This window comes from Oculina patagonica, chromosome 9 (genome assembly GCF_052425735.1).
Source record: "Oculina patagonica isolate OP01 chromosome 9, crgOcupat, whole genome shotgun sequence".
NCBI lineage: Eukaryota > Metazoa > Cnidaria > Anthozoa > Scleractinia > Oculinidae > Oculina > Oculina patagonica.
Window position 1 is genome coordinate 8,879,353 of NC_135766.1, and position 26,875 is coordinate 8,906,227.

Consider the following 26,875-nt stretch of genomic DNA (forward strand, 5'->3'; position numbering starts at 1 on the left):
AATCTGTTCCAGAGAATTTTTTTAAACTCTTTATAATTGCTCCCCTTTTTATGTAGAATTGGATAAGTTTCAGAAAAATAGGCGTCACCGAGTTAATTTTTGCGCTATTGCCGTTATAAGCTTCATGATGGCTCTCATTGACATCCATATCATGTTGCTATAGTAACAGGCGATGACGTCATATGATTATATTTCGGCTCACTGACGATCGAGCTAGTAGCTTTTCCCAAGAAATTGTAAAAATAAATTTGTTTTATTGAATCCCTTAAAAGTAAAACTGAGTTCTAAAAAACATTACAACTGTTGTGAGCCCCCTTAATTTGTCGTTCCGTGTGAGCAGTTGGTAAGCCTGAGTATGATTATGTGCTGGTTATTTACTTTTTAGTACATTGGCCGGGACAAGCAGGTTTGTGGTTTTGAAAGGATAAAAAAACATTATCGGCCACATGAATGTGATGTAACCCCAACCGCTGCCCACCAAAAATCATTAATAATACATATATACTCGAAGCTTATCGAATTTCGGAGAGAGGCCCCCCTTTCTTTCTCCAAAATGGGCCTTTCCCAAAAAAATTCCCCCTACAACCCAAATCACAGACGAAAAATAGAATAAGGCCATACGAATATAAATTCATGGACATATAAATTTAGATATATGCGTCTTAAAAAAAGGAGAAAAAAAGGTTAAGACTTTTTCGGTTTTAGGTCTCTTTTGTAGAAGTTGTTTTGTATTTAACACTTTTACATAATGCTTAGGGACCTGCAAGGTTTTTTACGGCTCTAGGACTTGTTTTTTGGGTTTCATATTGCTATGTTTTGAGAGTCTTATTATGTGGTATTCTGGTATGCACTGAAACATTTTCAAATACAGTATCCCGACCAAAATTAACCCAAAAAACATTTGAAAGGCAAATCTCTATCCGAAATAATCCCCACTCATATAGAAGTCTTTCCCGAAGTTTGAAAGCGCTTATGTTTGTAATTTGACCGCGCGCAACTGGTAAATACCTAGATAGGATTTGACCGTTATAACCTGTATCGATTGTAACCAAAAACAGGCAAAGCAAAAAAATACTCGTCACAGCAGAATAAAATGTAGGGCTCCAGTAATACAATTTCTCTTCCATTTTATTGGTACTTTTGATGTCCAGTGTGTAGGTAATTTCCCCGGTTTGTTGTAGACTTTACAGTCAAAACCGTCGTTGCCGTAGATAAATGCAGTGTCCAGAAGGTGATCCGGGTTTTCTTCGACAGTGTATTACAGGAGCCCTACACAAAGCTTTTTACCGAAGTGTTGGCCATTGTTATCTTCTAAGAGGCCTGGGATGGGGTTCTCTAATATTTGAGAACTGCTCCCAAAAAATACTGCTCATAAAGGACTTTTAATTTTAAACTGACAGCTAAGAAATTACAAAAAAAGTGTCGAGTGAGTATGCTAAATTATGGCTGAATATCATGTAAATACTACTTCTTACAATTAAAGATTGATCCTCTTTTTGCCTGGTTACATGTACATTGATGGGGCCAACGCCTTAGGACCCATAGCTTTACGTCATTTGTGCAAAAACTTAAAAAATTGTGAACTTTGTTAACTTACTGACAGCATTGCCGCAAAGCACGATTCGGATATTCCATAAAAACGATCCTTATGTACTTCCATTATTCCCCAATATCTTTGTAAAGTTTTAGTTGAATCAGCTTTCAAACATTAATGAAATAAAGTTTTTAAAAAAAAAAAAATCAAACCCCCCTATCAATATTTTGCTTATCCGCCAGTGCGGGTAATCTGCTGAGTCTTTTTTTCTCATTTTGGCAAAAATCGACCTGTAGCGGGTAATCTGCCGTGCAGGTAACATGTTGAACTACGGATATTAAGGTTCCAAATCGACACGAAATATTCATGAGAATATATTTCTCAACGTTCTTTCTATAAGTGATTACATGTCACTGTTCTCAGCTTTGTGACCCATGTGCTGCAACAAAGCGAGCTATCATAATTAGATTTACAGCTTTGAATATACAAACATATCACACGTTGTTGTAAACATTGACTCGTAAGGTCTTCTGAAGCCTCCAAACTTGCAATTAAGTTTTCTCCGCCGATATAGAATTTCATGGTTTGATTCCCGAGAGACATAAACTTGATGTACTCTACTGTGTTCTGACAAAAGCGAATTGTGAATCTTCCTTTTAAAAAACGAAATAGCAAGTTTTTAAGTTTAGATTTTACATTTTTACTCTTTTAGAAGCTAATGACTTTTTCGTCCCAACACAAAAGAGGTTATGATTTATCACTAAGTTATATAGTCAGTTAATTTGGTGCGCTCAGTATTCTAGCTGCAAAAGTGCACACAAAATTGCATTATCTGCAGTTAAACTTTTTAGGGCTTGTAACGTGTATAGCAAACGGTCATTTCTCAGTAGAACGACAATCCTGATGTACTTCATCGTCTTCTAATACTCTTGATAAGTTTCATTGGACTCAAAGATTAAAATTCGGCAAATTAAAGCCTTACTAGATACCACCCTCCTAAAGGAATTTGGCTAATGAATTCATTAATGAGCAAGGGTCCTGCGTGACCTTAAGATGAAAGATTAGCAAAACCGTCCTACTCATTATATTCATAACAAAATCAGCTTGATTGGTAAATTTGTGTTTCAAATACGTTAAGGACACTTTCAATGTTACATGTAAGTCGGTTAACAAGAACAACCTTCGAATTCACATCTGAGTTGTTTTTCTTAACGGAAATAATGTAAAGCCTTCTCTATAAAACGTATCATAGATTTTGCCAGAATTGCTTCATTACAATAAGCGCATACCGTTTATTGTGTTTAAATTTCATACACGTTACCTTGAAACGTTTTTACAAAATGGCGATTTCCATCTATCCTATATTTAGTTTGATTTATTAAATAAACCTTCAAAAAAGTCATTTAATAAATACGATATTTTTTATATAATCGCATTCATACCCCACGCGATGTCGGTGTATCCTCCAAACACGTACTGGTCCTTTCTGATTATAGTAACAGTGTGTGGCTTTCCATCACAGTGGCTGTGAAACGTACTTGCTGCCCAGCCATGGGAAGAGGCTCGATAACACAGGTTCCAGTGTTGATGAGAACCAGGCACAGGATCCAAAAAGCGACTGAGATGACTGAAGAGAAAATCGTTGCTTTGGATAATATTGGACTGTATTTTCAGTGCTAGAAATAAACCAAAAAGATAAAATTTAGTTATAGTTTCCCCTGCGGTGGAGGGGAGGGGAGGGGGACTCCCATTAAACACGGAGGCTCCACCCGTAAGGGGTACCTTTTGCAGGCTGAAGGTGTATAAAAGAGTAAGAATAAGAATTTCAAGAGTTGCAGATAACAAAAGGGTGGGGAAACTGTCATTAAGGTATTTAAAAGGGCCTTTAAAATGCCTCGAGCAGACCAACCAAATAGTTGAGTGAATTATGCATTTCAAGGGATTATTCAAGTGAAATATTAAGAAAGAAGATATGGTAACTCTTCTACAGGTTTGTGATCGAGGTACCATTTTCTATCGAGGGAATGAAAGGGGTACCTTTTCTGATAAAAAAATGGCATATGAAAGGGCAGGGTTTGTTCTCAGCTGGGCGGAGACTCATCATCACTTTGTTTACCCTCGGATTTGAAGAGTAGCTTATACAGCTAATATCTCGGAGCATTTCAAAGTAAGCAGAATACAACGGGAAAAGACCAGACCAGACCACAACACCGAGAACTCCATGTCCTACTCTTTACGATAAGCGTGTGGGTTCTTTTACGTCCCCTGCTGACCATAACACTGAAGATGTAGGAGACGGGGCCTACGGTTTATCGTCCTTATCCTAGAAGACCAGAATATCTAACCATTTGCAGATGTTAATGCAAAGGCTGCATGTTCTCCTCAGTTATTTTAAGAACCTGAGTGTTGGTCCGGTCTGGGACTCGGACCCGAGATCTCCCGCACTGTAGTCCGTCGCTCTACCAACTGAGCTAACCTGTAGTCCTTAATCACAGGATTTAAATGTTAAGCTTCGTTTATTTTTGTTAATCCATTTATTGTTATTATTATTTCGTCTAGGGGTGAGGTAGGTAGGTAGGTTGGTAAGTAGGTAGGTAGGTAGGCTATAGGTAGGTACGTAGTTTACCGAGTTCGTTTAATAAGTTGTTTTGTATAGCATGTATCAACATTATCAATTTTCAAAAACGTCATAATAGTTTTATAATGACTTTTATTTCGTCTAGGGGTGAGGCGAATTTCCTAGACTAAGAAAATTAAAAATGAAAATAAAATTAGTGAAAATAAATCTCTTTCTAAATTTTACTAGGTAGGTAGGTAGGTAGGTAGGTGGGTAGGTAGGTAGGTAGGTAGGTAGGTAGGTAGGTAGGTAGGTAGGTAGGTAGGTAGGTAGGTAGTCTACCGAGTTTGTTTATTAAGTTGTTTTGTATTGCATGTATCAACATAATCAATTTTCAAAAACCTCATAATAGTTTTATAATGCCTTTTTAACCGTACGACAATTTTCTTGTCCATGCTTCTTTGTAAGAAATGATTGATGGAATGCACGTCCTTTTAAATGTATCGCACTAAAAAAATATACAAGCCAGTCAGGTATTACTTAGTCTCTCTTAAACTATTAATTGAAATTGAGTTGTAACTATTTTAGAGGTAAACTAATGTGGTCTTGACCATTTCTGACACTAGAGATACACACTTTTACTTATCATAGTTCACATTTTTTCTTTTTTAAACCAATAATTGTGTATGTTGGGGGGAAAAATAGTATCTAATATCGACTATAAAGTTAGAAGAAAAAAAAGGATTGTCGGGCAAATAAAAAATACAGAAAAATTATCAAGAAAACTATTGACAAATTGTTTAGACAACCGACCAATATTAAATGAAGTTTACACATCGAAATTTTCCCGAACAGTTGGAACGGTTAATGCTTGTTTTGGCCACTGGTGTTCAATAATCAGTGGTTTATATGCATCGAATAAGCAATTCAAAGAATGAAGATTGCACGCATTGCGTTGCAGTGCTATGGCTGTTTTATCTCACGAGTGGTTTCTCCCTTGGATGATTTACTATAACTGTTACTGGAGTTATAAATGTATGTATTTACCCAGTAAAGTACATAACGGCTGATATCCTGACCAGGAACCATTCTTCAAACATTGACGTTCTAAGGATCCTGTCAGCCAGTAACCAGTCTTGCAGCTGAATGAAACGTTTTTTCCTTCCCAAAATTGCTGTCCGTAGATAAAACCATGATCCAGGCTTTCTAGAGGTGGGCAAGTTCTGCGACCTTAAAGTAAATATGTGAATGTATGAGATACTGACTGCAATAAACTTAACTAGCTATCGTATCGTTTTTCTAGGGAATCAAAGGCGCTTTGTTAGCCCACTCGTGAATGAAAATACTAAATGTATTAGTGTAGAGCTATGAAATGATTGTGTCTTTTTGTGAGCGGTATGTTAGTATAGAAGTTGTTTGAAGGGAGATATGATCACGTTGGTTCCGGGTAATCCATTCAAAAGCCTTCGTTATATAACACTAATTTATACCATAAAGTGCAAGCTTGCTAACGCGTTGTGTAGTGGTAATGCGTTGCCCCTCCAGTCCAGCGGCCCGGGTTCGATTCTCCGGGGGGACGATTATTATTATTTTTTTTTTTTTACGACAATCTATTTTACAATTTTATACGACGTCTTTTTTTTTTCTTTATCCTTTTTTATGAATCTATTAGAGATGCAAATCAAGTACTATACAGTATATATTTAAAAGGCGACAAAATTCGTCAGTTTTGGCGAGCCTTTTTACGATAAATTATTTACGTATCATGACTATCGATTATCATACAATACGCTTGGAACTATAAAACAGTCAGAGACTGCTAAAATTGGACTTTATTCATACAATTGTCCTGAAATCAACCTTTTAATACCCAACACAGTCGCAGTCCACAGTTCGTGCCTGGAAAATCTAAAAATCCCATTAAAACACGGAATAACACTTCAGTGCTTCAAAGATTTTCATATTTTCTCTAATATTATTACTTCTATTTGTCATGTGAAATTCTTTTAAAAGAGCTATAAATCGAGCCATTCGTAGAAGCTTTTATACATACAAGCCATTTAACTTTGAACCTACGGTATCGGTCAGCGGGCTAACAACAACACAAAGAAATCTATATGCTAATTTTCAGCCCAAATGATCAGTACGCCGAAGTGGTCAAGCGGTTAGGGGTTTGGTCTTCAAAACCATAGTTGATGTTAGGAGTCGCGGGTTCAAACCTCAGAAGTGTGAAACAAAAAAATTAAAAAAAAAAAACAAGGAAAATTAATTTATAATTTAATGCATAAATTATTATTCATAAATTAAAGTTAACAGCCCATCGACCGACCGAGCGACCGACTGACCGAGTGAAAATTTGCATATCACTTTCCATAACCATACTCGTTTCATTACATTCACGAGTAATAAAAAAGAAACCAGTTTCGAAATGCAGTAGGCTGGGTTCATGTTAAGTTCATGACAAGCGTTACTTGATAAATAAATGATACATGTAGATATGGCGTCAGACCACGCGTAGGCGTACTTGAACTCGAGAGGATCATTTCCAGACGTCCCTTTTTAATAACCGATTCCCTCTATAGCGCGCGCCTGCAGGGAATCACGGTAGTTGTATTCATCAAACCATGCGCGAGACTCAGGAACGATGCAAGTTGCTGAGTCTCGCACAGGGTTTGATGAATACAACTACCGTGATTCCCTGCAGGCGCGCGCTATAGAGGGAATCGGGTATTTACAAGAAATCATTCTTGCTTTTGATTTAAATAAGGAGAAGTTTGCTTTTGAGAATTTTGAGAAGCATATAATGTTGGGGTAACCCAACCTCATTCCATTCCTTAATTTATGCACGAAATTATAATTTATAAATTATAATTATAATAATTTAATTTTAATGTTAATTTATAATTTCACATGTGAAATTATAAAATTGCCATGGCAACCTAGTTAGCGGCAAGATGGCGTTCGTAATAAAAGATGTTTTAAAGCTTAAACTTTGTACACATTCGCTTGAATTTTATCATAGCCAGCTAGCCTTGGCCATGTAATAAAACTTTTGATAATATTTTATATTTCAAAACGTCAAAACGACTTCTAGACTTAAGCCAATATACATAAATCAAAATGGCATCGAGCGGACTTTTAAGCGTTTTACACTGGCACCGTTTTCAGGTGATTCAAGACTACGGTCATAATGTGAGAAATAATTGATAGTTGATTCATCTTTGAAACTTTTGGTCAAGAGCAAAAAGGAATCTCTAAAGGGTTTTATTCGCGAACTTGAGCAAAATGTATGCTTTCAACTTTTCAAAGCTCGGAGTTTGCAGAGTTTGCAATGCAATATACCAGTCAAAAACCGACGATTGCAAGCGTAATTTGTCACCTTGATATTAAAATGTAATCAAATGGTATACTCGTGAAATTAGGAAATAATTTAACTTGCATTTTGTCAAAATGCTAATAATTTTCCTCGCCTAAAGGCTCGGGAAATGATAAGCGTTTTGACAAAACGCGCGTGAAATTATTTCCTAATTTCACTCGTCGCCATTTGATTACCAATACAAATAAATATTATAGGATCTTAAAATTACTCTTTCCTGCAGCCCACTCAGGTTCCCTTTTTATCATCCCGGCAGCGAAATGACGTGGCTATGATCTTGGTTGGAGTGTAAAGACATAGGAACAGCGGCTTTATTCCTTAATTAATTCAACACACATAGTGTTTTTAACTGCTGCAAACACAATTGCCCACCAAGCAAAAGAAACCTAGTGCTTGAGCCCCCTTATAATTATGCATTGCTTACATGAAGGCTGCATACCACTCCAGTTACCGGAAGGAAGACACTTTCTTGTGGCTGGTCCAATTAAACGATATCCCGGATGACAAATAAAGGACACAGATTGACCTGTCCAGTGACGTAAGCCAAGTTTTTGACCGTTTGATGGCGAACCAGGAACTCCGCAATTGACTAAAGCTAAAATAAATAAATAAATAAATAAAATAAAAGCTTTTATTACAGATATTTGAATTTAATATACAATATCTTTCGAGCAGTTGTTGCCAGTTAGATCGATATACTATCTAAAAAGAAACATGAGAACGGCGAAAACCAGTTCAGCGACTACCTTCCGAGACTCCAGTTTCGAACATAATTTTGGAATAATTTCCTTTAATTTAACTCTTTTTTCGAACCTTTGCTACTTTCTTTAATTTACAGATACGTGCGAGATGAAAATTGTTTGCCGTTTGCGTCATGTTAAAAAAAGAAATGATAAGTTTCACATAAAATTCATGTACATAAAAAAAAAATCGGTGAAAGCACGCTTTCTATTCAAAATGCGTTAATATCTGTAAACCATCATAATACAGTAATGAGACCTAATCACCAAACAGCAAAGTCCCATCGGTACTGGAAACTTATCGTTGAATAGCTATTTATTCAGATGAGCCGTGTTTACTGTGGTAAATTAGCGATAACAACAATTTACCTGTTGTGAATAAGGTAATTTGTGGTTGCTACGACAGTTTTGCGATTATAATTCAATTTCACACCGTCAGTGTTTAAAGATATCTATCATTGAGTAAACAATTATTCACATACTTAGGCTTGTGTTGGCTTCTGCTGTGGTATTCTTGTCGTTATAAAACAGACACGTGTAGATCCCAGTGTCGTTTGGCTTGAAGCGATGGATGACGTATTCACTCTTTAACAAATCGTTTCCGTCCTGCACTTCCACAGAACTAACATGTCGCCCATCCTTGAACCACTTGACTTTAGGTAGCGGCAAGCCACGAGCAGTGCAATTCAACCTCACAGAATCACCGACATTTGGCACTTGAATTTCACTGGGAGGGCTTGACACAATGTAGGGATTAACTTAAAGAAACAAACATATCAACACATTACAACTGCGCTTTTATTCACAATAATTTCCGGGATTCTTAAGATTCTTTAGCTTACCCACATCCTTAACCACGACCCATGTCACTGCCATCACACTCCCAAGTTCATTAGCTCCTTGGCATACGTAAGCACCATCGTCCTCTTCTGTTGTGTTGTAAATCGTAAGTTTGTTACCATCAATGACATGTCTGTTGATCGGAAGCTGCTTGAGAGATCTAGTCCACGTGATCACAGGAAAGGGATAGCCAAAGATGTCACACTTTAGGATCGTGTCCGATGACTTGTAGGCAGTTACCGATTTCTTTGGTTTTGTCGCGAATTTTGTTGGTACTGCAAATATAAAGAAAAGCCAGCAACGATTAGCCTACGAAAAATCAGGAACATTTAAAAAAAAAGTTGTTGGCAAATATGCTATTATTTTTATTGTAAACAGTTGCTTTTTGCTGCCTTTTTTATTTAGGTTCGAAAACATCAAAGTTATGAACTGCGACTGAAAAAAAATTAAAACGTAATTAATTCACTTAAATTCGAGGTGCATATATCTTGGGAAATTGGACGTGGAATAAGGATAACATATTGTGTCTTAAAATCGACGCAAGTGCAGATAACATTGAAACACGTAGCATTTTCTTGTTGCATACCTTTCACAGTTACATTAACTGATAATTGATCTCTGCCCATCAGATTCTCGGCTGTGCAAGTATAAATACCGCGGTCTCCAAACTGTATTTCTATTATTTCCAAATTCTTTTTCTTAAACTGTCTCCTGTCATTTCCTACCACCTGTCCATCTTTATACCACTTGATAACAGGCGTTGGGAGCCCAACTGCTTTGCAAAGTAATGTGACGTTTTGTCTCTCTTTAACTATCACGGAAGGGGAAGGCTTTTCAATGAGGCGTGGTGATTCTGGAAAACAAATGTTGTTTGTTTCACTATTTTAGCACAAACCACATGAACGTATACAAAATTTAAATTCAACGTTCTCTGTTTAATATAAGCTTTGGAAGTTAGCTCTAGTTCGTAAAGAATTGTATAGAAGTTCAGAACAAGAAAAAACTGCTGCTAACCTACTTTCTTTTTTTAAACCACCATTTCTAAAAACCATCTGACGTGGAGATGCCAGCCCCTTTTTTTTGTAAATTTGAAAATTAGAGATTAACTTTATGATGCGGAGTTTTTTAAAAGTGTTCATTCATCCCTCACGGAAATTCTTCACGTCGCATAGCAACTACTATACTCACAACGTCATAACTACATGCATGTTTCGCCAAATATCGTCTTTTTGACAAAGTTCTTCAATTTTTCCAGTTTTGCAGAATTTTACACTCTATAACCATTTTGGCCTGATTTTGCATCTATTTCCGTTTTTTTTTTTTTACTTTCCAAGAGAAAAGTGAAATCCAAGGTGGTGAATCTAATGACGTCATGTGAGATTCATGATGAGCCCAGAGGCGCTTTGGGCGGGAAAACGTTTCTCACCAACTAGTCGCTTGTGTTTAATAAGAAAATATAAGTCTTAAAAGCAGAGAAAAATCAGAAACAGATCTCCTGTCAAATATCGGCGACTATCCCATTATTTCGCTTGGGATTCCTTGGCAACCACAGTGGCACTGACGGGAACGCTTGTAAACGTTTTATGAGATCGAAATGGAATTTTTGTACAATTTTAAACAAGCCTATATCAGAACTTAAAACTTTGATCTGTCAACAGTGTATTTCCAAGGACAGCATTGCCTGGAAACCGTATTTTGACAGGAAATGTTTGAAGCAAAAATGCAGAGTTAGTGTACTCATATTCATATTCAAGAGTTAAATGCAATATGGCGGATCTAAAATTGCGGACTTATAATAACGTTATGTAACGTCATATACGGTCACAAAATATAATGAATTTGATTTTGTAGAGCAAGCTAATAGAGCTTCCCAGTTTTAAACAGAGAAGTATAAAGAAAATGCCAGCGGTTTGAAAGTCACTGCTCTCATGAAATGGACGTGCATGGCAAGAAATGGGTCGATATCGAATCTTGACAATCACAGCCGTCAGTCATTACACTTCAGCTTTATTTTCGAAACAAAATAAAATCCTACCTAACTGATGTCCATTACCAGAGCTTGTTTCATATTGAGTTGATTTACCAGGCGGACCTGCAGCCCCAGGGGGTCCTGGTGATCCTCTGCTGCCTCGCTTTCCTTGCGGGCCAGGAGAACCCCTTGTTCCCTTTCTGCCTTTTTTACCAGGAGTGCCCTGGGGACCAGTAGGTCCAGGTGAACCGGGAGGGCCTGGTGGGCCTTGAGGTCCTACACGACCTGATGAAATTAATGCACGTTAAATCTTTGCAACTTATGATAAAACGAGATAAATTTTAACTGCGTGTGGGACATTCGATCCACCGAATGACTAGATACTCGCTCATAAATCTTACCTTCCACGCAAACTATCTTTCCTTGACTTGATTCTTCTGTCAAATTCTGTTGGTTGAAATTTAAAAGAATTGGTGATTAAATTAGTTGCAAAGTATCACCCACAGCTGCAGAAAAGGTTCGAAGAAATTCTTCGTCGTAATTTTCTTTCATTTGTACCGATAACAACTGCTTACAATCCTTTAAATGCTTGTCCGACTTTGAAGATAGTCGGCTCATAGTCGAATAATGATGAGGTGGAAATTTTGCACTTGTTCCCCAAAGTAATAACAATAAAAGCCAAGGAAATGAACTGTCGAATTGTGATGTCGAAGAGGCAGTTAAGGCTAGCTAAAAGTCGCTCATAGTGTCATAGTGGTTGATTTAAAATAGTGATAGACTGAAAAGTTGAAAACAGCCTACAAATTCCACATAACTCTAATTGTTCAGAGGTGCACATAGATCCTTTTTAACACTGGGTGGAGGGGAGTAGTGGGAGAATTTGCACTTATATACAATGAACGTCAATTAATTAAGAATTTGATTATAATAAGCTAGCGTCTGTTGAGCTATGCATGCACCTCGCCAGTGAAACCAAAACTATTGACTATCGAAAATTTGAGAAAAAAAATAGTACAAATACTGTTAATGTTTGTGGTTTGAGGGCAAATGAAAAACTTTGGAAACTAACTTTTTCACTATCAAGTGAGACAAATATTAACGTCGTTTGAAAGTTCTCGTAATATTATCCTAATACTAAATGCATGGATTGGGCAGAGTACTGCTGCTTTCTTGGTTACATAAATAATTCGTTTTAGTAATTTATGAACAAAATAATACCGCACTCATTTTTAGTGTAGTGTTTTAACTACACTTATGCGGTGGTTGTGGGTGAGGAAAAAGTGCTACCGGGATAACGCTAGGTGTGGACTAATGCTCACTGAAGTGGAACAAGCGTGCCATTCATTTCGAAAGATCAGCTTTCAAAAGATCGTATGTAATTATATGCAAGATTCAAATCCTCGCGTTTCCCAGTATGCATTGCAAGAATTTCTTGTCTTTCGCCGCAAAAGAAACAGCAAATACATGTCAAAAACTTCGAGTTGCAAGTAAAGTTTATTTGTCAAACATGAAAGCGAAAGTTTTTTTAATGTACCACGAGTAAGAGTAATTTAAAAGCAGCATGCTCTTTTCCTAAAACATCAACAATCGGTCACGCAAATTGAACATGGAGAAATGTCAAGTATGTCCTTCGTCTGAGAGCGGAATGTTTCGTCACAAGGACTATTAGCTTGAGTTTTCTCGCCTGCCTTGTAGCAGGACTTGTCGCAATATCCTCAATATAGTCCTAAACCGGCCTTTTAGACTGTGTGACGGGGGCTTATGTTTTCAGACCGTGAGACAATAGATTTGACCGTTTAGCTGTAAAGTTTTCGCGTGATGTTAAATATCATGTTCGGCAAGCTGCCACTATTTGTCGGCATGTGTGCATTGCATTGAAGTGTACTGATGATAAAAATAAATCCTACAATTGGTGATCCAAATTTTAAAGACAGCGATTTTGGTAGCGTTTAATTAAAGTACTGAGAGCAGCGGTTTCCACTGTGCGTGCTAAACTTACAAAGGGCTTTGAATGGCGGTTTTTTTGTTCTTAAACAATATTTATTTGGGGGCTTTCAAAGGTCGCACGCAATTAATTATACAAGATTCAAATCTTTACATTTAAGCAAAGTGTGTTTTTGGGGAAAAAAGTGTGTTTTGGAAGATTTTCTTGTCTTTCGCCACGAAAAAAATTCCCGTTAACACAGCAAGCACTTGACTAAAACTAAGAATTGAATGTTTAAAACAGTTAGAGTCAAATCAAAAGTAGCGAGTAAAGTTTATTTGTCAAACACAAAAGCGAATGTTTTTAAATTTACAACCACTGAGTAATTTAATAGCCTGCGTGACGCATTCTTAATAATAAAAAACAACATCCCGTCACGAGTTGATCATTTTCTCATGTTTTCTCGAGTCTTTCCTTCCATGAATGAAAATTTAGCATAGGAAAAATTCGAATTCCCAGTTCCTCGCCCTTTACAGAAACGTAAGATGAGCAGACTTTCCTCGTGGAATTTTGATTTTGAACAGAAAACTTGATTTCTCACGGGCATACATTGCTGCGAGCGTCATTTATCACGTGATGCATTTGTCCCTTCATCGGCCATTTTGGAGTTTGTAGAGTCTACGTAGCTCGAGTGGTAGGAAGCGATTCATTGCCAACCTCACGAGATCGTGATTGATTATCACGAGCATTTAACTGTTCGCATTTTATGTTGAACACTGACAATACAACTTCTAACATTTCTGTGCAACCGGTGCAACCCATGATTTTTTTCTTACGTGCTTGCTAACAATATTGTATTGTGATTCCAGAAAATCTTTGTACCCTCCCCACAGAGGTTCATTGGAAATTCTGATGGGAGAGGGGGGAGGGGGTCTCACAATTAAACTTTTAAAATAAAGTATGAAGATAAACCGAAATTTCCAGAGATGTTGGATGTTGGGGTGAAGGGGGGGGGGGGGGGGTGAGTATTAATAGTTTCCTGAGTAGCACATTTGTATCAAACACTACACTGTCCGTACGGACCGCTCGTTTAGTGTAGTGTTTGAATTACACTTATGCTGTGGTTGTGGGTGAGGTAAAAGTGCTACCGGGATAACGCTAGGTGTGGACTAATGCTCACTGAAGTAGAACAAGCGTGCCATTCGTTTCGAAAGATCAGCTTTCAAGAGATCGTATGTAATTATATGCAAGATTCAAATCCTCGCGTTACCCAGTATGAATTGCAATAATTTTTTGTTCTTAGAACTGTTAGAGCGCAGTCGGGATCAAGCATGTTTTCCTACTAAGCAGCGATATAACTGCAGGGCAACTAGTGCACGACTTATTAATTAGAGCTGGGATATGCGCACAGCAAGCCCTAATGGAAAAAAATAAACATTTGCAAAACACGAGCACTCACAATAAATTGCTTGCAGTAAAAATAAAAGGCTTGAAGAGCGAAAAAAACGTTTCAACAGGCAAACATATTAAAACGAATAAAAAACGTTTTTTTCAAGGAAACTATGTCGTTTTCCACTAAAAAGGAGACAAATTTTGACACGTTTGAAATGCTGAAGTGTGATCATTACATTTTCAATGAAACGAAAGAAAAAATCACCATTCATTATCAACGAACATTCCAAAACAAAATATTTAAAAAGATTTTTGGTCCGTCATTTCTCGACGGCGTTTACACCTAATTGCAAAAAAGGTTGTCATAGAAAAAAGGAAAATGAAAAATTCAAATATGAATTAATTAAGAACATGCATGAAACTTATTCGTACAAACGGCCTTAAAATGCCTCAGAATACGAATAAATCAACTTATCTTGTTACACCATAAACAAGTGCACTCAAAGAGTGCAGATAAAAACTCGTGAGATTTCTGTAAATGCTACCAGTTACGAAACTACTCTAATTAATTCCTATTTACTTTTTTACTTTTTTTTTCTTTTTTCTATGACAACGTTATTGCAATTATGTGTAGGTGGAAAATGACACGCTTATATATAAACTCAGCTTAGTAAACAATTTTGTTGGCAGAAGTGAATCATTAAAGTGACATTCGTATTTTTTCTTTACTTTTCTTTTTGTTTTCTTCTGGTGATTGGCCTTACAGTATAAGCTTTGTTATTAAAAGGTCAAGGTTATCCAATTGGAAAAAATGCTACAATCATGCACTTCTTAGATTTTGGCATTTGCCCTAAAAGTACTAACACAGCTGAATACAGAGAATGTTGTCCGCAAGGAAGCGATAGCAATAAATTCGATTCATATTATACAATTACAACGTTAAAATATTGACTCAGTAAGAATCAACTCATGAGGCATGTTGATAAATCTTTCTAATTTATCTTTTACGGAAGATGGTCCATCTGGAGATAATAAATTGTTTTAAAATTTTAACGATATAAATTAAGGGCCTGCTTACATGGAAGGCGGGTGCCACGGCTAACCGAGTTACCCGGCTAACCGAGCTACCCTGGGCGAGCCAACTTTTCATACGTTTCCTAAGAAAATGTTTTGAAGCCTTTACATGCTAGAAGGGTAACCCGCCTTGCCGGGGCACTCGGTCTACTTGCCCGGGGCACCCTTCTAGGCGGGATAGCTTTTGGCCATGTAAACGGTTATGCCCGAGCTATCCCGGCTTTCCGGGATAAGTTTTCGCGCGTGTTTTTCAACTAAATTTGAAGTTAATGGCATAAAATGTATAAATTCTAGACCCAAACAGTGCTATTTGATCAAAATTAGTTTTATCAGTCGGCTGGAAATATTTCTTTGAGCAACAGCTAATTAATTCGAAATTTTCGTGGGAATGATTATCCTAATTCACAACACAACAAATTTAATTTCAATTTGGCGGCCAAATACTGTTGAATTTCGATTGAATTTCGTCAAAAATGAACGCAGTAAATTTCTGAGAACTTGTACATCAAATTAAAATAAGTTTGAAGACGAAAAGCCTTGATTATTTAGTAAAAAGTCATATTTTTCTGCATGTGAATTCTGCATGTAAAGGCGGGCTAGGTTTTATCCCTTCTAGCCGGGTAACTCGGTTAGCCGGGGCACGCTCCCTCCATGTAAACAGGCCCTAATTCAAGAAAAAGATAAAACGGTCTTAAAGAACTTTGGCCACTCAAAGACTGTCTTGCTTGCTTATTTTTGTCTATTAAAGATAAAAAAGTACCAAAAATTTAGTTTTTGTTAAGAGGTACCACATTCCGAAATGTGGCTAAGATCTTTTTGTTTTCGCTGTGAAAGCGACAATTTTAATAAAAGAATAAATAAACATTTAATGATAACAGTGACGCCTGTGGACATGTACAAACCGTTTAAAAGAATTTACTACAACAGTGTCACCTTGTTTTCACAATTTGAGAAAAAAAGACAAAAAGAAAGAAATCTCCAGACTTAGCTGAATATTGAAAAGCTGCACGTTCACCCCAGAATATGTTAATTTAAATAAAGCTTGATTATGGAAGCAAGGCACCAGAATCTGTTTTTTTTTTTGTCGTTGTTGTTGTTGTTAACCTTTCCGCAAGCTGTCACGTTATTTATTTCACTTACAGAAAATGATATATTGAGCAATGTTAAACAAGGCAACGGGCAACCATTTCAAACAATAACCAGCCCCCTTAATTTAACGATTAGCGTCTGTAAAGTTTTCGAATAACAACAAATAAGACAAAGGTAACTTACATTTCGTTGCCCATTCGCGTTTAGTGGACAAACGCTGCTGCATTTACGACACAAAGATGGTCTGTCGGCAGCCCTTTTCACGACAGCTTCCTTCCTTTGCGATCCACTTTGAGGCGAATGTGTAGTTTTTGGTGTCACAATTTCGCGATTAGCAGGCTGATATGGATAACTGTTTACAGCCAGCAAATCCCGTTCAACTGCTGTTAGACGCGAATCTAACCGATGTAATGAATAGCAGGTGAAACCAAGAGAACTTAGCGTCAGAATTAAATTGAATGAAAAGCCAAAGAGAAGAACATTGGAGCTCTTTTTGCTCTTGCTCTCCATGTGTCGTTCTGCTTGTAGATTGCACAACTGGTGAATACATGGCTTAACTTTTCTTTATATAGTTTACTTGTTTGGATTTCTGACCATCAGGAATGCTCATGGGAATGCTGACCCCTCTATTTTTGTTACAATTAATTTGTTTTCGCATTCCGTAGAACTTGGTAGAACATGTGGAATATCAGTTGCAGATTCCGTCAGTATTTCCGTTTTATTTTTGTACTAAAAAAACAGATCGGATTCTGTTAAATCTAACAATGGCGACCATCTGCGTAATTGGGTCTTTAAGTTTTTAGTTTTTCGAAATTTACGTATCTTATCTGTTTATATTTATTTCTTTAGCTTTTATTTTATTCATTCACAACAGAAGAAGATAGGAGTTTTTTTTAATGCATTTGCATGGAGTTGAAGCGTTTAAGAATGATATTAGAAAACCGTGAAACATTTACGTGTTCCACAGTTGGATACTAATAAACATTTATTTCACATTATGTTGATTTGGATTTAACGGCATGACTTCACTAAACCCCGTTACTGATATTACTACACCCTGGTGATTTGTACTGGGGCTACAGTAAAAAGAGGACCTGCAGATGTTGTGGTAAAATTAAGACTTTTTACTTTTATCGAGATCTAGAAATAAACGAACAAAGAAACAGATTACGAAATAAACCCGTAAACGAAACAACAAACAAACAAACACAGAATAATATAAATGCGGTTGTAGCTATTTGAGGAGCCAAGGTAAATGAGTCGGTTAGCAGAAAAAAGGGGAAGAAACGATATTCACGAAAAGTTACAAGGACGTCTGATTGTCGAACTGAAGCCGAACGAAAACTGAATGTCTCTTTTGATGATTTGAGCCTGAAAACATTCTAAGAATCTTTAAATGTTGATGTTTTATTCCTTTTTTTCTATTTAATCAAAGAAAATGCACATAATACAATAGAAGTCTCTTTGTTACCGATGTTATCAATGTATTTTTGCTAAAAGCATTGATATTGAAAAGCAATTTCTTCAAGGCCGGAAGGCTACTGCTGTGCTATAACCTTCGTTATTAACATTCCCTGTTGCATTTCAAACAACATATTTTTTATATACTCAGCTCTCGTATGTTTTACCCTTGGACGGCGCATAACCAACACAGTCGGGAATAAGTAATGTAGTCTACTAAGCTGCGATAGAACTGCAAGATGTCTGAAACACGATATTAAATATATGTTACAAATTTTATAATTAACTGTTGGCTCGTGCTTCGTTCGTACTTTCCAGATCCGAAGGGAGATCTTTTACATTCCTAACGTCAGTGGAGAGTTTTCATCACATGAAATAACACTGTCAAAGGTTGGCTCAAGTCCACTATAAGCTTCGAAGTAGAAGTGTCCAACTGTTAAAGCTTGAACGGGATGCTTCCTCATGAAGAGAGTTCTCTTATTCTTGTATGAACCCTTGTCAAGAGACATTTTTTGTTTCCATAAACGATAAAGTGATCTATCTGTTCCTAACGCGAAAATATTTTCAAATAAGCTGAAAACAATCTTTTACAAACTATATTACAGAAGCCCAAAATTTTAGGGTTCTTATAGACTAGCAATTTTAAGGATGTTCAAACAGGAAGCCCTAATAATCGCTAATGTTGACCAATGTTCAAATTGCATGATCATTGTGCTTTCTGTCGAAACGTAAGAAAACGTTAAGACAGTGTGTTTCAATGTTGGGACAATTAAGAGAATAATTTATATCCAAGCTTCTGAAGATTAACGTAGCAAAGTTATTATTATTTTTATTGATGGAGGACAAAGAGGAGGCTGAAAAAGGTACTGTTGTGCTATTTAAGTTATCCTATTACATCGTACAAAAGGTACCACCGCAATCATGATTTCTAACCTTGGCAGTGATAACCCACACAGTTTGGAATGAGTGTTGTTAATTGCCTCCTATGTAGCGATAGAACTGCAAGCCATCTGACACACGATAATACTAGTTCCAAGTTCAAAGTTAATTGATGTCCCGTGCTTGGTCCGTACATTCCATGATCCCAGGGATAGCTTTCACGTTCCAACCTCCAGTGGAGAGTTTTCATCACAAGTGATGACATAGTCAATAGATTGGCTCAAGTCCACTGTAGGCTTCAAATTAATGAAAACTCTCGTAACGGACTGTTTTCTTCTATAAATGTCGATCTCTTTTGTTTTCCTAAACTTTGAAACGATCTCTCTATTGCAAATTGCGAAATCAATTTCAAATAAAAAAAGCAAACAGTCTTTTATACAGACTACTTTTACAAATTTTCTTGGGGTTGTAGGTATTTTCCATCACAGGGGAAAAATCACATCGAAAGCGAAGCTTGCTACCTGAAAGCATTATTTAATTCTATGAACTTAAATTGCAATCGTTGCAAATTAAAGTATCTGTCATAAAACAAACGTTGCTTCTAGCCTTGGGCTAAAACATACCAAGTTCAATCAACTTCAATATCAAGTACTTTCGAGTCATTATTTCACAGTTTCTTTTAGGTATGTGGTAGACAAAACCTACTTCATTGATCAATAAATAAGACCTACTTCTTCCCATTTGTGTACTTATCTGCATAACTTTAAGACCTTTAGAAATATATATATATATATTTTTTGCTCACGCCGGGGAGGGTCTTTAAGGTTGCATTTAAACCACGAGGAAGACGACGCAGCCCCAAAATGTCTAGATCACTTTATACGACCTTTTCTGCCAGCGTTTTATGGACTCAATTTGAAATAACTCTCAAAAAGACTTTCACAGCCCTTAATTTCCTGGCAGTTTTCTTCAATCATTGAACGCAGGCAAATAATCACGAGACATCCTGACGGAGTCAGTTTGATTATATACGATATCGAGGACTGACATAAGGGACTTGTCTTGGACTGGAAGAGGTGGGGGGGGGGGGGGGAGTATGGAATTGGATGGATGGGCCGAAAACTTAATGGATGGTTGTCTATTTTGTTTTTGCTTCATGCAAAGGAAAGGGTTGGGCCAGGAAAAGCTATATGCAATACTAAAGAAGAGATGGTTTATGCGTAAAACATGTTTTTATTCGATCCGATCACGAACGAAGTGTTCGTAACTTTATTTGACATGATATCTTTTTCTAGGTTTCCACCCACTTAGTGGAAAAAAGCGATAACTCGCTAAAAGCGCTTTAAATCAGCGAAGTAAGCATATACAGAGCAATAAATACATTATGAAAGTAAGGTAAGGCATTTTTATTGGAATTTTCGAGTATCGCTGTTTCGTAAAGTGTATCGTAATTATTCCGAAACAAAATTTACATCTTTGACTTTTTCACCTATTGCGCAAAATACGATCTTCGCTGGCTCAATCGCAAATAAAACTTGACCTGTCTGTGAAACAGCATTCTAGCGCTGCATCACACAACGCCGAGTAAAACCAAGTACTTCTTGCTGCCGGATCTCTTTTTGTAGAAATGCTCGTGCCAGACGTCACTGTAACGTGTAAAAGAAACTAATTAAAATGCATGGCTGTCACTACGGCAAATGACATTCTTAATGGCCCAATATTTTACCTTTACAACTTGTCTTCTTCAGGGTCATTGCTATAATGAAAGAAATAACGGTTGTAAAATTTAAACTTACAACGTAAACAATAGTGGTTAATGGTGAACTAGTATAAGTGACGGACGTAGGTAACTGCATATACAGGGAATATTACATGAAAATATTAGAACGATAAGCGTAAGTCAGAAAGGACACAATATAAAGTTTAATATAAAAACGGCTAGAGGACAGTCCAAAATGATGTTTAAACAAATAAAACGTTAAAAGAAACTAAGTCAGTGTACGTTACGTCGGTTCTAACCGTCCGTCGGTGGGCTGTGTTTTGAGATGGCTGTAACTCAAGGGGAACGAGGCGTATATGTGCAAGCGATTGATCTGGTGAGTTGAAATGAGTGGGGACAGCTGATGAGGCTGCACGTCATTATATTAGCACTGTGCAAGAAATACTTTTAGTCAGAGCTTTTAAGTAAGAGCTCGTTCTCCTAAAACATAAACTAAATAATTATTGAACTTCCGTTACAAAACACACACACATTAAACAACAGGACGAATGAACATTGTTGATTTTTTTCCAGTTTTTTTTTTTTTTTCAAAACAAAGTTATATAATTTTTTTTAATTTTATGACGTGATGAATTCCAAGATGGCGGCTCTAATGCCGTAACAGCTGCAGGCAACACAAATTCTTAAAGTCTAATAGAGTTAGCTTACAGCTTTTTTTCTCAGTGCAAAAGAATCTGACTGTGCGTTAATAAAGCGAAAACCTTTAGGGGGGTCCACTAAAGGGCTAAGAGATAATTAGAAAAATCCCGATAAAACAAAGATGTTGCATGGTGGTTGTCCACAGAGATTCATTTTAACGGGCTTTGGTTTATAACAAAACACTGACAAAAACCTTTTTCAAACGAACACATTTCCCAGTCCAAAATATATATTTAACCGTACCACCGTCTGTTGTCCGTTCCTGGTATTCCGGTTCCAGAGTTTACAGAACCCAGACCATGACTCAGCAGATGCAAAATAGTGTGCTTGCGTGACAGAGAACGTGTTGACTGGTACACGTTTGTACAACGCGTACTAGCTTTTTGTAAGCATGCAGATATCCGCATATACTGGCATCACTGCAGTTGCATTTGTTGTCATTTATCTCCTCGCAAAGAAATTACAAGGAAAAAGCAACAAGAGACACACCAAGCCTGGTACAGTCGTCCTACATCAGTTCGTCCCCTCAAAATGATCGGTGAGCGGTTCTCCGCCTTGTATCAAGTTTGAAACTTTCCTTCGGATGACAAAGATACCGTATTTCATTTAGCCAGCAGGCTCTTTGCGTGAAATAAATGCGTGACTTTATTTCGTGACTGTGGTGTGGGCGTCATTCACAGGAACCTCAAAATTGGTTTAAAAATGTAATCATCAACTTTACATGTTATGCGTCATTGCCAGTGCTCCAACAGTAACCAAGGGTTGTGTATGAATTAATAAAGGCACTACCACACCACCTGCATAGCTTTTTTTTCTTTTAGCTTTAAAAGCCTCATCAAAAAAATAACGAAATGTTCCACAGATTACAGCATTAGTTACCACCGTCTATTTGTGGCTACAAATAAGACGGGGATTTTTAGGGGCGCAACTAAAGAAGCAAGATGCATTTAACGGAAAAGAAAACGTGGATATCAATTCAGACAGTAACACGCGAGTGTGGCAGATGGTCAATTGCAACTGAATTGAGACTAAATCATCTTACGAAGCTAGAGCAAGACACTCTTGACTCCCCTTCTAATCATCAATTACAGAAAGTTTATTTTTAAGTAATAATACCTCTCAAAACTACTCCGAAAGCGAGACGCAGCTGAACTTAGGAGGGACCGGAAATACATCTTACGTAGTTAACTTAACAGACCATTTAGTGTTCCTGTCTTCAAAGTCATTCAAGGATAAAGTTTACAGGGGGCAACTGAAGAAACGTTTTCATTAATCGGTTATTTAACATCGCATTATTTGCGCTAAAAATAAAAAAATAAAGATGAGAGTCATGAAATTGACATTCTCCGTTCTTTCATTCATTACGTACAACTTCTCTTCGCGACCACCTAAACTTGGCGGTAACTGCGTGGAAGTGTAGCAGCATAATTTTAGGATGACTAAAAAAGGACGGATTCTTGACGCCATTTCCTCTGGTTATGAATATTACAGTGCATCTATGAGGAATAACGAACATCATCCGAATGGGAAGTTTTTATTGTTCGATTAAGCGCGTACAATACAGAACTCCCATGTGCGGTGTTGCGCAACTAACAATTATCACTGGATCGCATTTACGAATTCGAAGTGAAAGAATTTAGCTTTATAATAAATTAAAATAGCAAAATATTGCTATTGATATCTGGCAACGGTAAATGTAATGTACAGTCCGCTTCAAACCAAGTGATGTTGAAGGTCGACAGTACGTGAAATAACCAGGGTCAGAACCTTCAGTGCGCTACAAGTAACTTCCGGTTACGCCTGCCGCCGTATTATCTTCCGCATAATTCCCCGCGGATTTATAGCCGATGATGGGTTTACTAATTGCTTCTAAAGTGGGCGGTTTTTTTTTCAGCTTGGGGTTAAACTGTTCGAGATAAGAAATTCATGGCCTGTTTATATGGAGGAGAGTTGTCCCTGGTAGGAGGGCTACCCTCTCCCCCGAGCTATCTTTTGCCGAGCGTTTATATGAGTAAGTTGTCCCTGTTGGTCCTCTCGGTTCAAAAGACTGGCGAGAGTTGTTTTGAAACATTTATTATGTCTGCCTTTTTTAAATAAGGGACGCTGAAACATCGACCACGACTATTTTTTGGACAAATTTACCGCCGACTTCGATTTCAATGTATCTGCAATTTTGTTTTAGTCTACTGCAGCGTTTGCGAGTGACCCTCCACCCAGGGTCACCCTGCCTCCCGAGCCAACTTTGCAGTTTCTCAGGGCCTGTTTATATGGAAGAGAGTTGTCCCTTGTAGGAGGGTTACCCTCTCCCCCGAGTCATCTTTTAACGAGCGTTTATATGTAAAAGTTGTCCCTGTTGACCGAGCCAAAACTTGGCCCTCTTGGTTCAAAAGACTGGCAAGAGTTGTTTTGAAACATCTATTATGGCTGCTTTTTCTAAAATCAGGAACGCTGAATCGTCGACCAAGACCATTTTTTGGACTAATTTACCACCGACTTCGATTTCAATTTATTTGCAATTTTGTTTTTGCTGATTTTCGCGTTTGCGCATGCTCCGTATGTGTCAACTTGTCCCTGGTAGGCGAGGCAAAAATAACCAAACTGTTTATATGGGAAAAAGTTGGCTCGCTCCCCAGGGTCACCCCACCTTCAAAGCGAGTGACCCTCCACTCAGGGTCACCCTGCCCCCCGAGCCAACTTTGCAATTTCTCATATAAACAGTTTGAAGCTCTTTATAAAGAAACGTATGAAAAGCTCTCTCGCCTGGGGTGGCTCGGTATGGAGGGTAACCCTCCTACCAGGGACAACTCTCCTCCATATAAACAGGCCCTCATATAAACAGTCCGCAACTATTTATAAAGAAACGCATGGAAAGCTCTCTCGCCCCGGGTGGCTCGGTATGGAGGGTAACCCTCCTACCAGGGACAACTCTCCTCCATATAAACAGGCCCTCAGTTTGGTTTATTAGAGCGTGTTATCGTGAGGGAATTAGCCAGCAAGATACAAGAAGTCATTTGTCGTCATTTTTAATCCCTTCGCGATCATGCTTCAACTGATCACTTTGCTGGCGACGCGCCCTACTCCTGTCACGCGGGAATTCTGTTTTCACTGTCTGAAAACAGACGGTCTTTTTTCATAAACAGTGATAACTAAGTGTTACTCGCAACGTTTAAAATATAAATATGACAAGAAAACATCCCGTTTTAGGTAAATCTGATGTCGTGTAGGTATATGAAAGGGGTGCCTTTTTGCAATAAAAGGTATACAAAAGGGGTACCTTTTCTATCAAAATGGTATATAAAAGGGTAAGGGGTTGGATCTTCGGGCGGAACCTCCCCGTACAAAACTTTTTCGAGTACCCCCCCCCCCCCCCCGGGTCATTCTGCCGCTTCGGTTCTTGATATTTGGTCCAGTACTGACATTCCCTGTTAGGTTTTTTTTTGCATCTTGATTTCTCCTCTTAACATTTAAAAAACTCTTCAAAATCCGTCGGTAAAGCCATGTTAATAGAATTTACAGTGACAAGTAACTACCGACTCAGATGGCGGGAAATACGATACGATTTTTTTCGTATCAGACTTGTGATTGGTCGTACAAAATTTTTCACTAGTGAGAAAAATCGTATACCACTAGGATTGCTTCTCATTAAAGAGAAACGATTTCTATTCGAGGCGTTTGTGTTGAGTAAATCTCAGTACCTATATAATTAATAAAGACATTTATTTTTTACAGAACTATAACGCTATTTGTTTTATATAAACAATTAAAGCTACCTATATTACTGAAAATGGCTATTCTTGCGACACTGACGACAGCATATCTTGAAAGGGACTACACTGAACTACAACACTGACACTAAGTAAATAACATAAAATATGTGTGGACGGTTTAGCGTTTGATTTTAGTCTCCGTGTCCCGTGATTCAGCCAAGATAGAATACCTCCACTTCATCAGGTGTGAAGTGACCAGTCCCAGCCAGGATTGTGTTACCGCTTTGTACTCCACTTGGAACAGAGTAGGAGTGGCCAAAGTTTGTGTATGAACCAGTGTTGCTGTTTGCATTGTCAGCAATGTAGATGTCAGCCCCTCCACCAAATCTTGGACCATAACCTGAGTACTTGTAAATTGCATATTGTGATCTTTTCACCATGCTCTTAAACGGTCCAAGACCTTCCTTGTTCCGAAGAGAAAATATGAAGGCATTGGAAGATGAACCATAACTGCTACTAGTATCTGAATAACAGGAAAATAAAAACAGAAACATTTATTACGGAGAAAACGCAAACACATGAAAAGTTCCATTATACATCTACCTTGATTTATAAAAAGGTGGCTTTCGGGCTGTTAAGGAATGTATGGGGTTTCATTTTTTAGGACAAGGAGCAATGTTCGGCTTTCTACCAATGAAATGTTGCCCTGTTTAATGTAGTGATTTCAATTTGAAATTTTTTCCTTTCTTCCTCTGTGCCCCCCCCCCCACCCCCTACTTTGATACAATGAATTTTTATAAAATAAATAAATATATTTATATCAATTAATGAATTAGTTAATTAATCAATCAATCAATTAATTATGTGTTACATAGACAATACGGAATGTGTATATAATAACATTTTTATTAAAAAAAGCATATGAAATACCGAAATCAGATGATTTTAAATTCGCTATTTACTTGTCCGACAAATTAAAACTAATTATACAGGTACGGCGGAGCCGGGGGGTTGGGGGGATTTACCCCCCCCCCCCCACTTTTACAGAAAAAATAAAAAATTAATAAGAGGAGAGTCCCTTAAGCCTCCCCCCCCCCCACTTCAAGTCACTAGTCAGCCCCCCCCCCCCCAGTTGGAAAAAATGCTCCGCCGTCCATGTTATATCAAATGGATCAAAATGCACGGAAGGACAATCTTTTATATCCTTTGTAACGGACCACGCCAGTTATTATTTGTACACCGAAGGCCTGGTTAAACTAGCAAACACTGTTACAGAATTTTGGTCTTGATCATGTTCCCTAGGTGGCTAAATAAGCGGGAAGCAAGGAAAATGTTTTGCTGTCCGGCTTGCTAAACAAAGAAACAACGTCCGGAAACACAGCGTCACGCATGTCCAGGGCATGTGCATATCCTATCCCCGGGGGGGGCACTCCCATACATGAGCTATATAGGTATGTGCCGCTGTGAAGGGTATGGTTTTCAAGCAGTTTTGTCTGGGATAGGGTATAGAAATCAGAGAGTTTTGGTCTAGAAAAGGGTAGCATTTGCCGGGAAACCGATCGACGGTATGACGAATATAGTCCAGAAACTCGGAAAAGAAAGAGGCTTTCCTAAACGTAAATAAAATCATCGCGGCATCGTTGTTCACAGATGGTTTTCCATTAAAACACTGATAATGATACAGTTCTAACAAAATGCAAGTCTGGGATGGGGTAGGGATTTTCAGTGTCTAGTCTAGTATAGGGTTGCAAAAATCAGCTCAACATGGTCTGGTATAGGGTAAGGGCTTCAAATTCCCAGCGGCACACCCCTACCCAAAAATATACCGGGTGCCCCCCCCGGGATCCTATCCAACATTGCTTCCATGGTAGCTAAACTGGGCAACACATGTTACAGAAGCGTGATTTTTCTCTG

At 37.8% G+C, this 26,875-nt stretch overlaps 2 protein-coding genes across 3 annotated transcripts in view; both read right to left on the reverse strand.

Annotated features, from left to right (window-relative positions):
• LOC144665676 (uncharacterized) overlaps positions 1–26,875 on the reverse strand; it is a 60,176-nt gene that overhangs the window by 7,949 nt on the left and 25,352 nt on the right. The window contains exons 1-9 of one of the 2 annotated variants that reach the window (XM_078526960.1): positions 16,679–17,017; positions 11,418–11,463; positions 11,083–11,301; positions 9,634–9,900; positions 9,050–9,322; positions 8,690–8,965; positions 7,892–8,062; positions 5,139–5,321; positions 2,977–3,210 (exon numbers count right to left, since the gene is read on the reverse strand). The exons of the other annotated variant lie outside the window; for it this stretch is intronic. Coding sequence (XP_078383086.1) covers positions 2,977–3,210; positions 5,139–5,321; positions 7,892–8,062; positions 8,690–8,965; positions 9,050–9,322; positions 9,634–9,900; positions 11,083–11,301; positions 11,418–11,463; positions 16,679–17,005 — 1,996 coding nt within the window. The 5' untranslated portion in view covers positions 17,006–17,017. Of the gene's footprint in view, positions 1–2,976; positions 3,211–5,138; positions 5,322–7,891; positions 8,063–8,689; positions 8,966–9,049; positions 9,323–9,633; positions 9,901–11,082; positions 11,302–11,417; positions 11,464–16,678; positions 17,018–26,875 lie in introns of those variants that run through there. 2 annotated transcript variants of the gene reach the window in all.
• Positions 24,275–26,875, reverse strand: part of LOC144665680 (uncharacterized) — a 96,439-nt gene continuing 93,838 nt past the window's right edge. Inside the window, exon 10 of the mRNA XM_078526965.1 lies at positions 24,275–25,484. Within this exon, the coding sequence (XP_078383091.1) occupies positions 25,174–25,484 (311 nt within the window). The 3' untranslated portion in view covers positions 24,275–25,173. The remainder of the gene's footprint in view (positions 25,485–26,875) is intronic.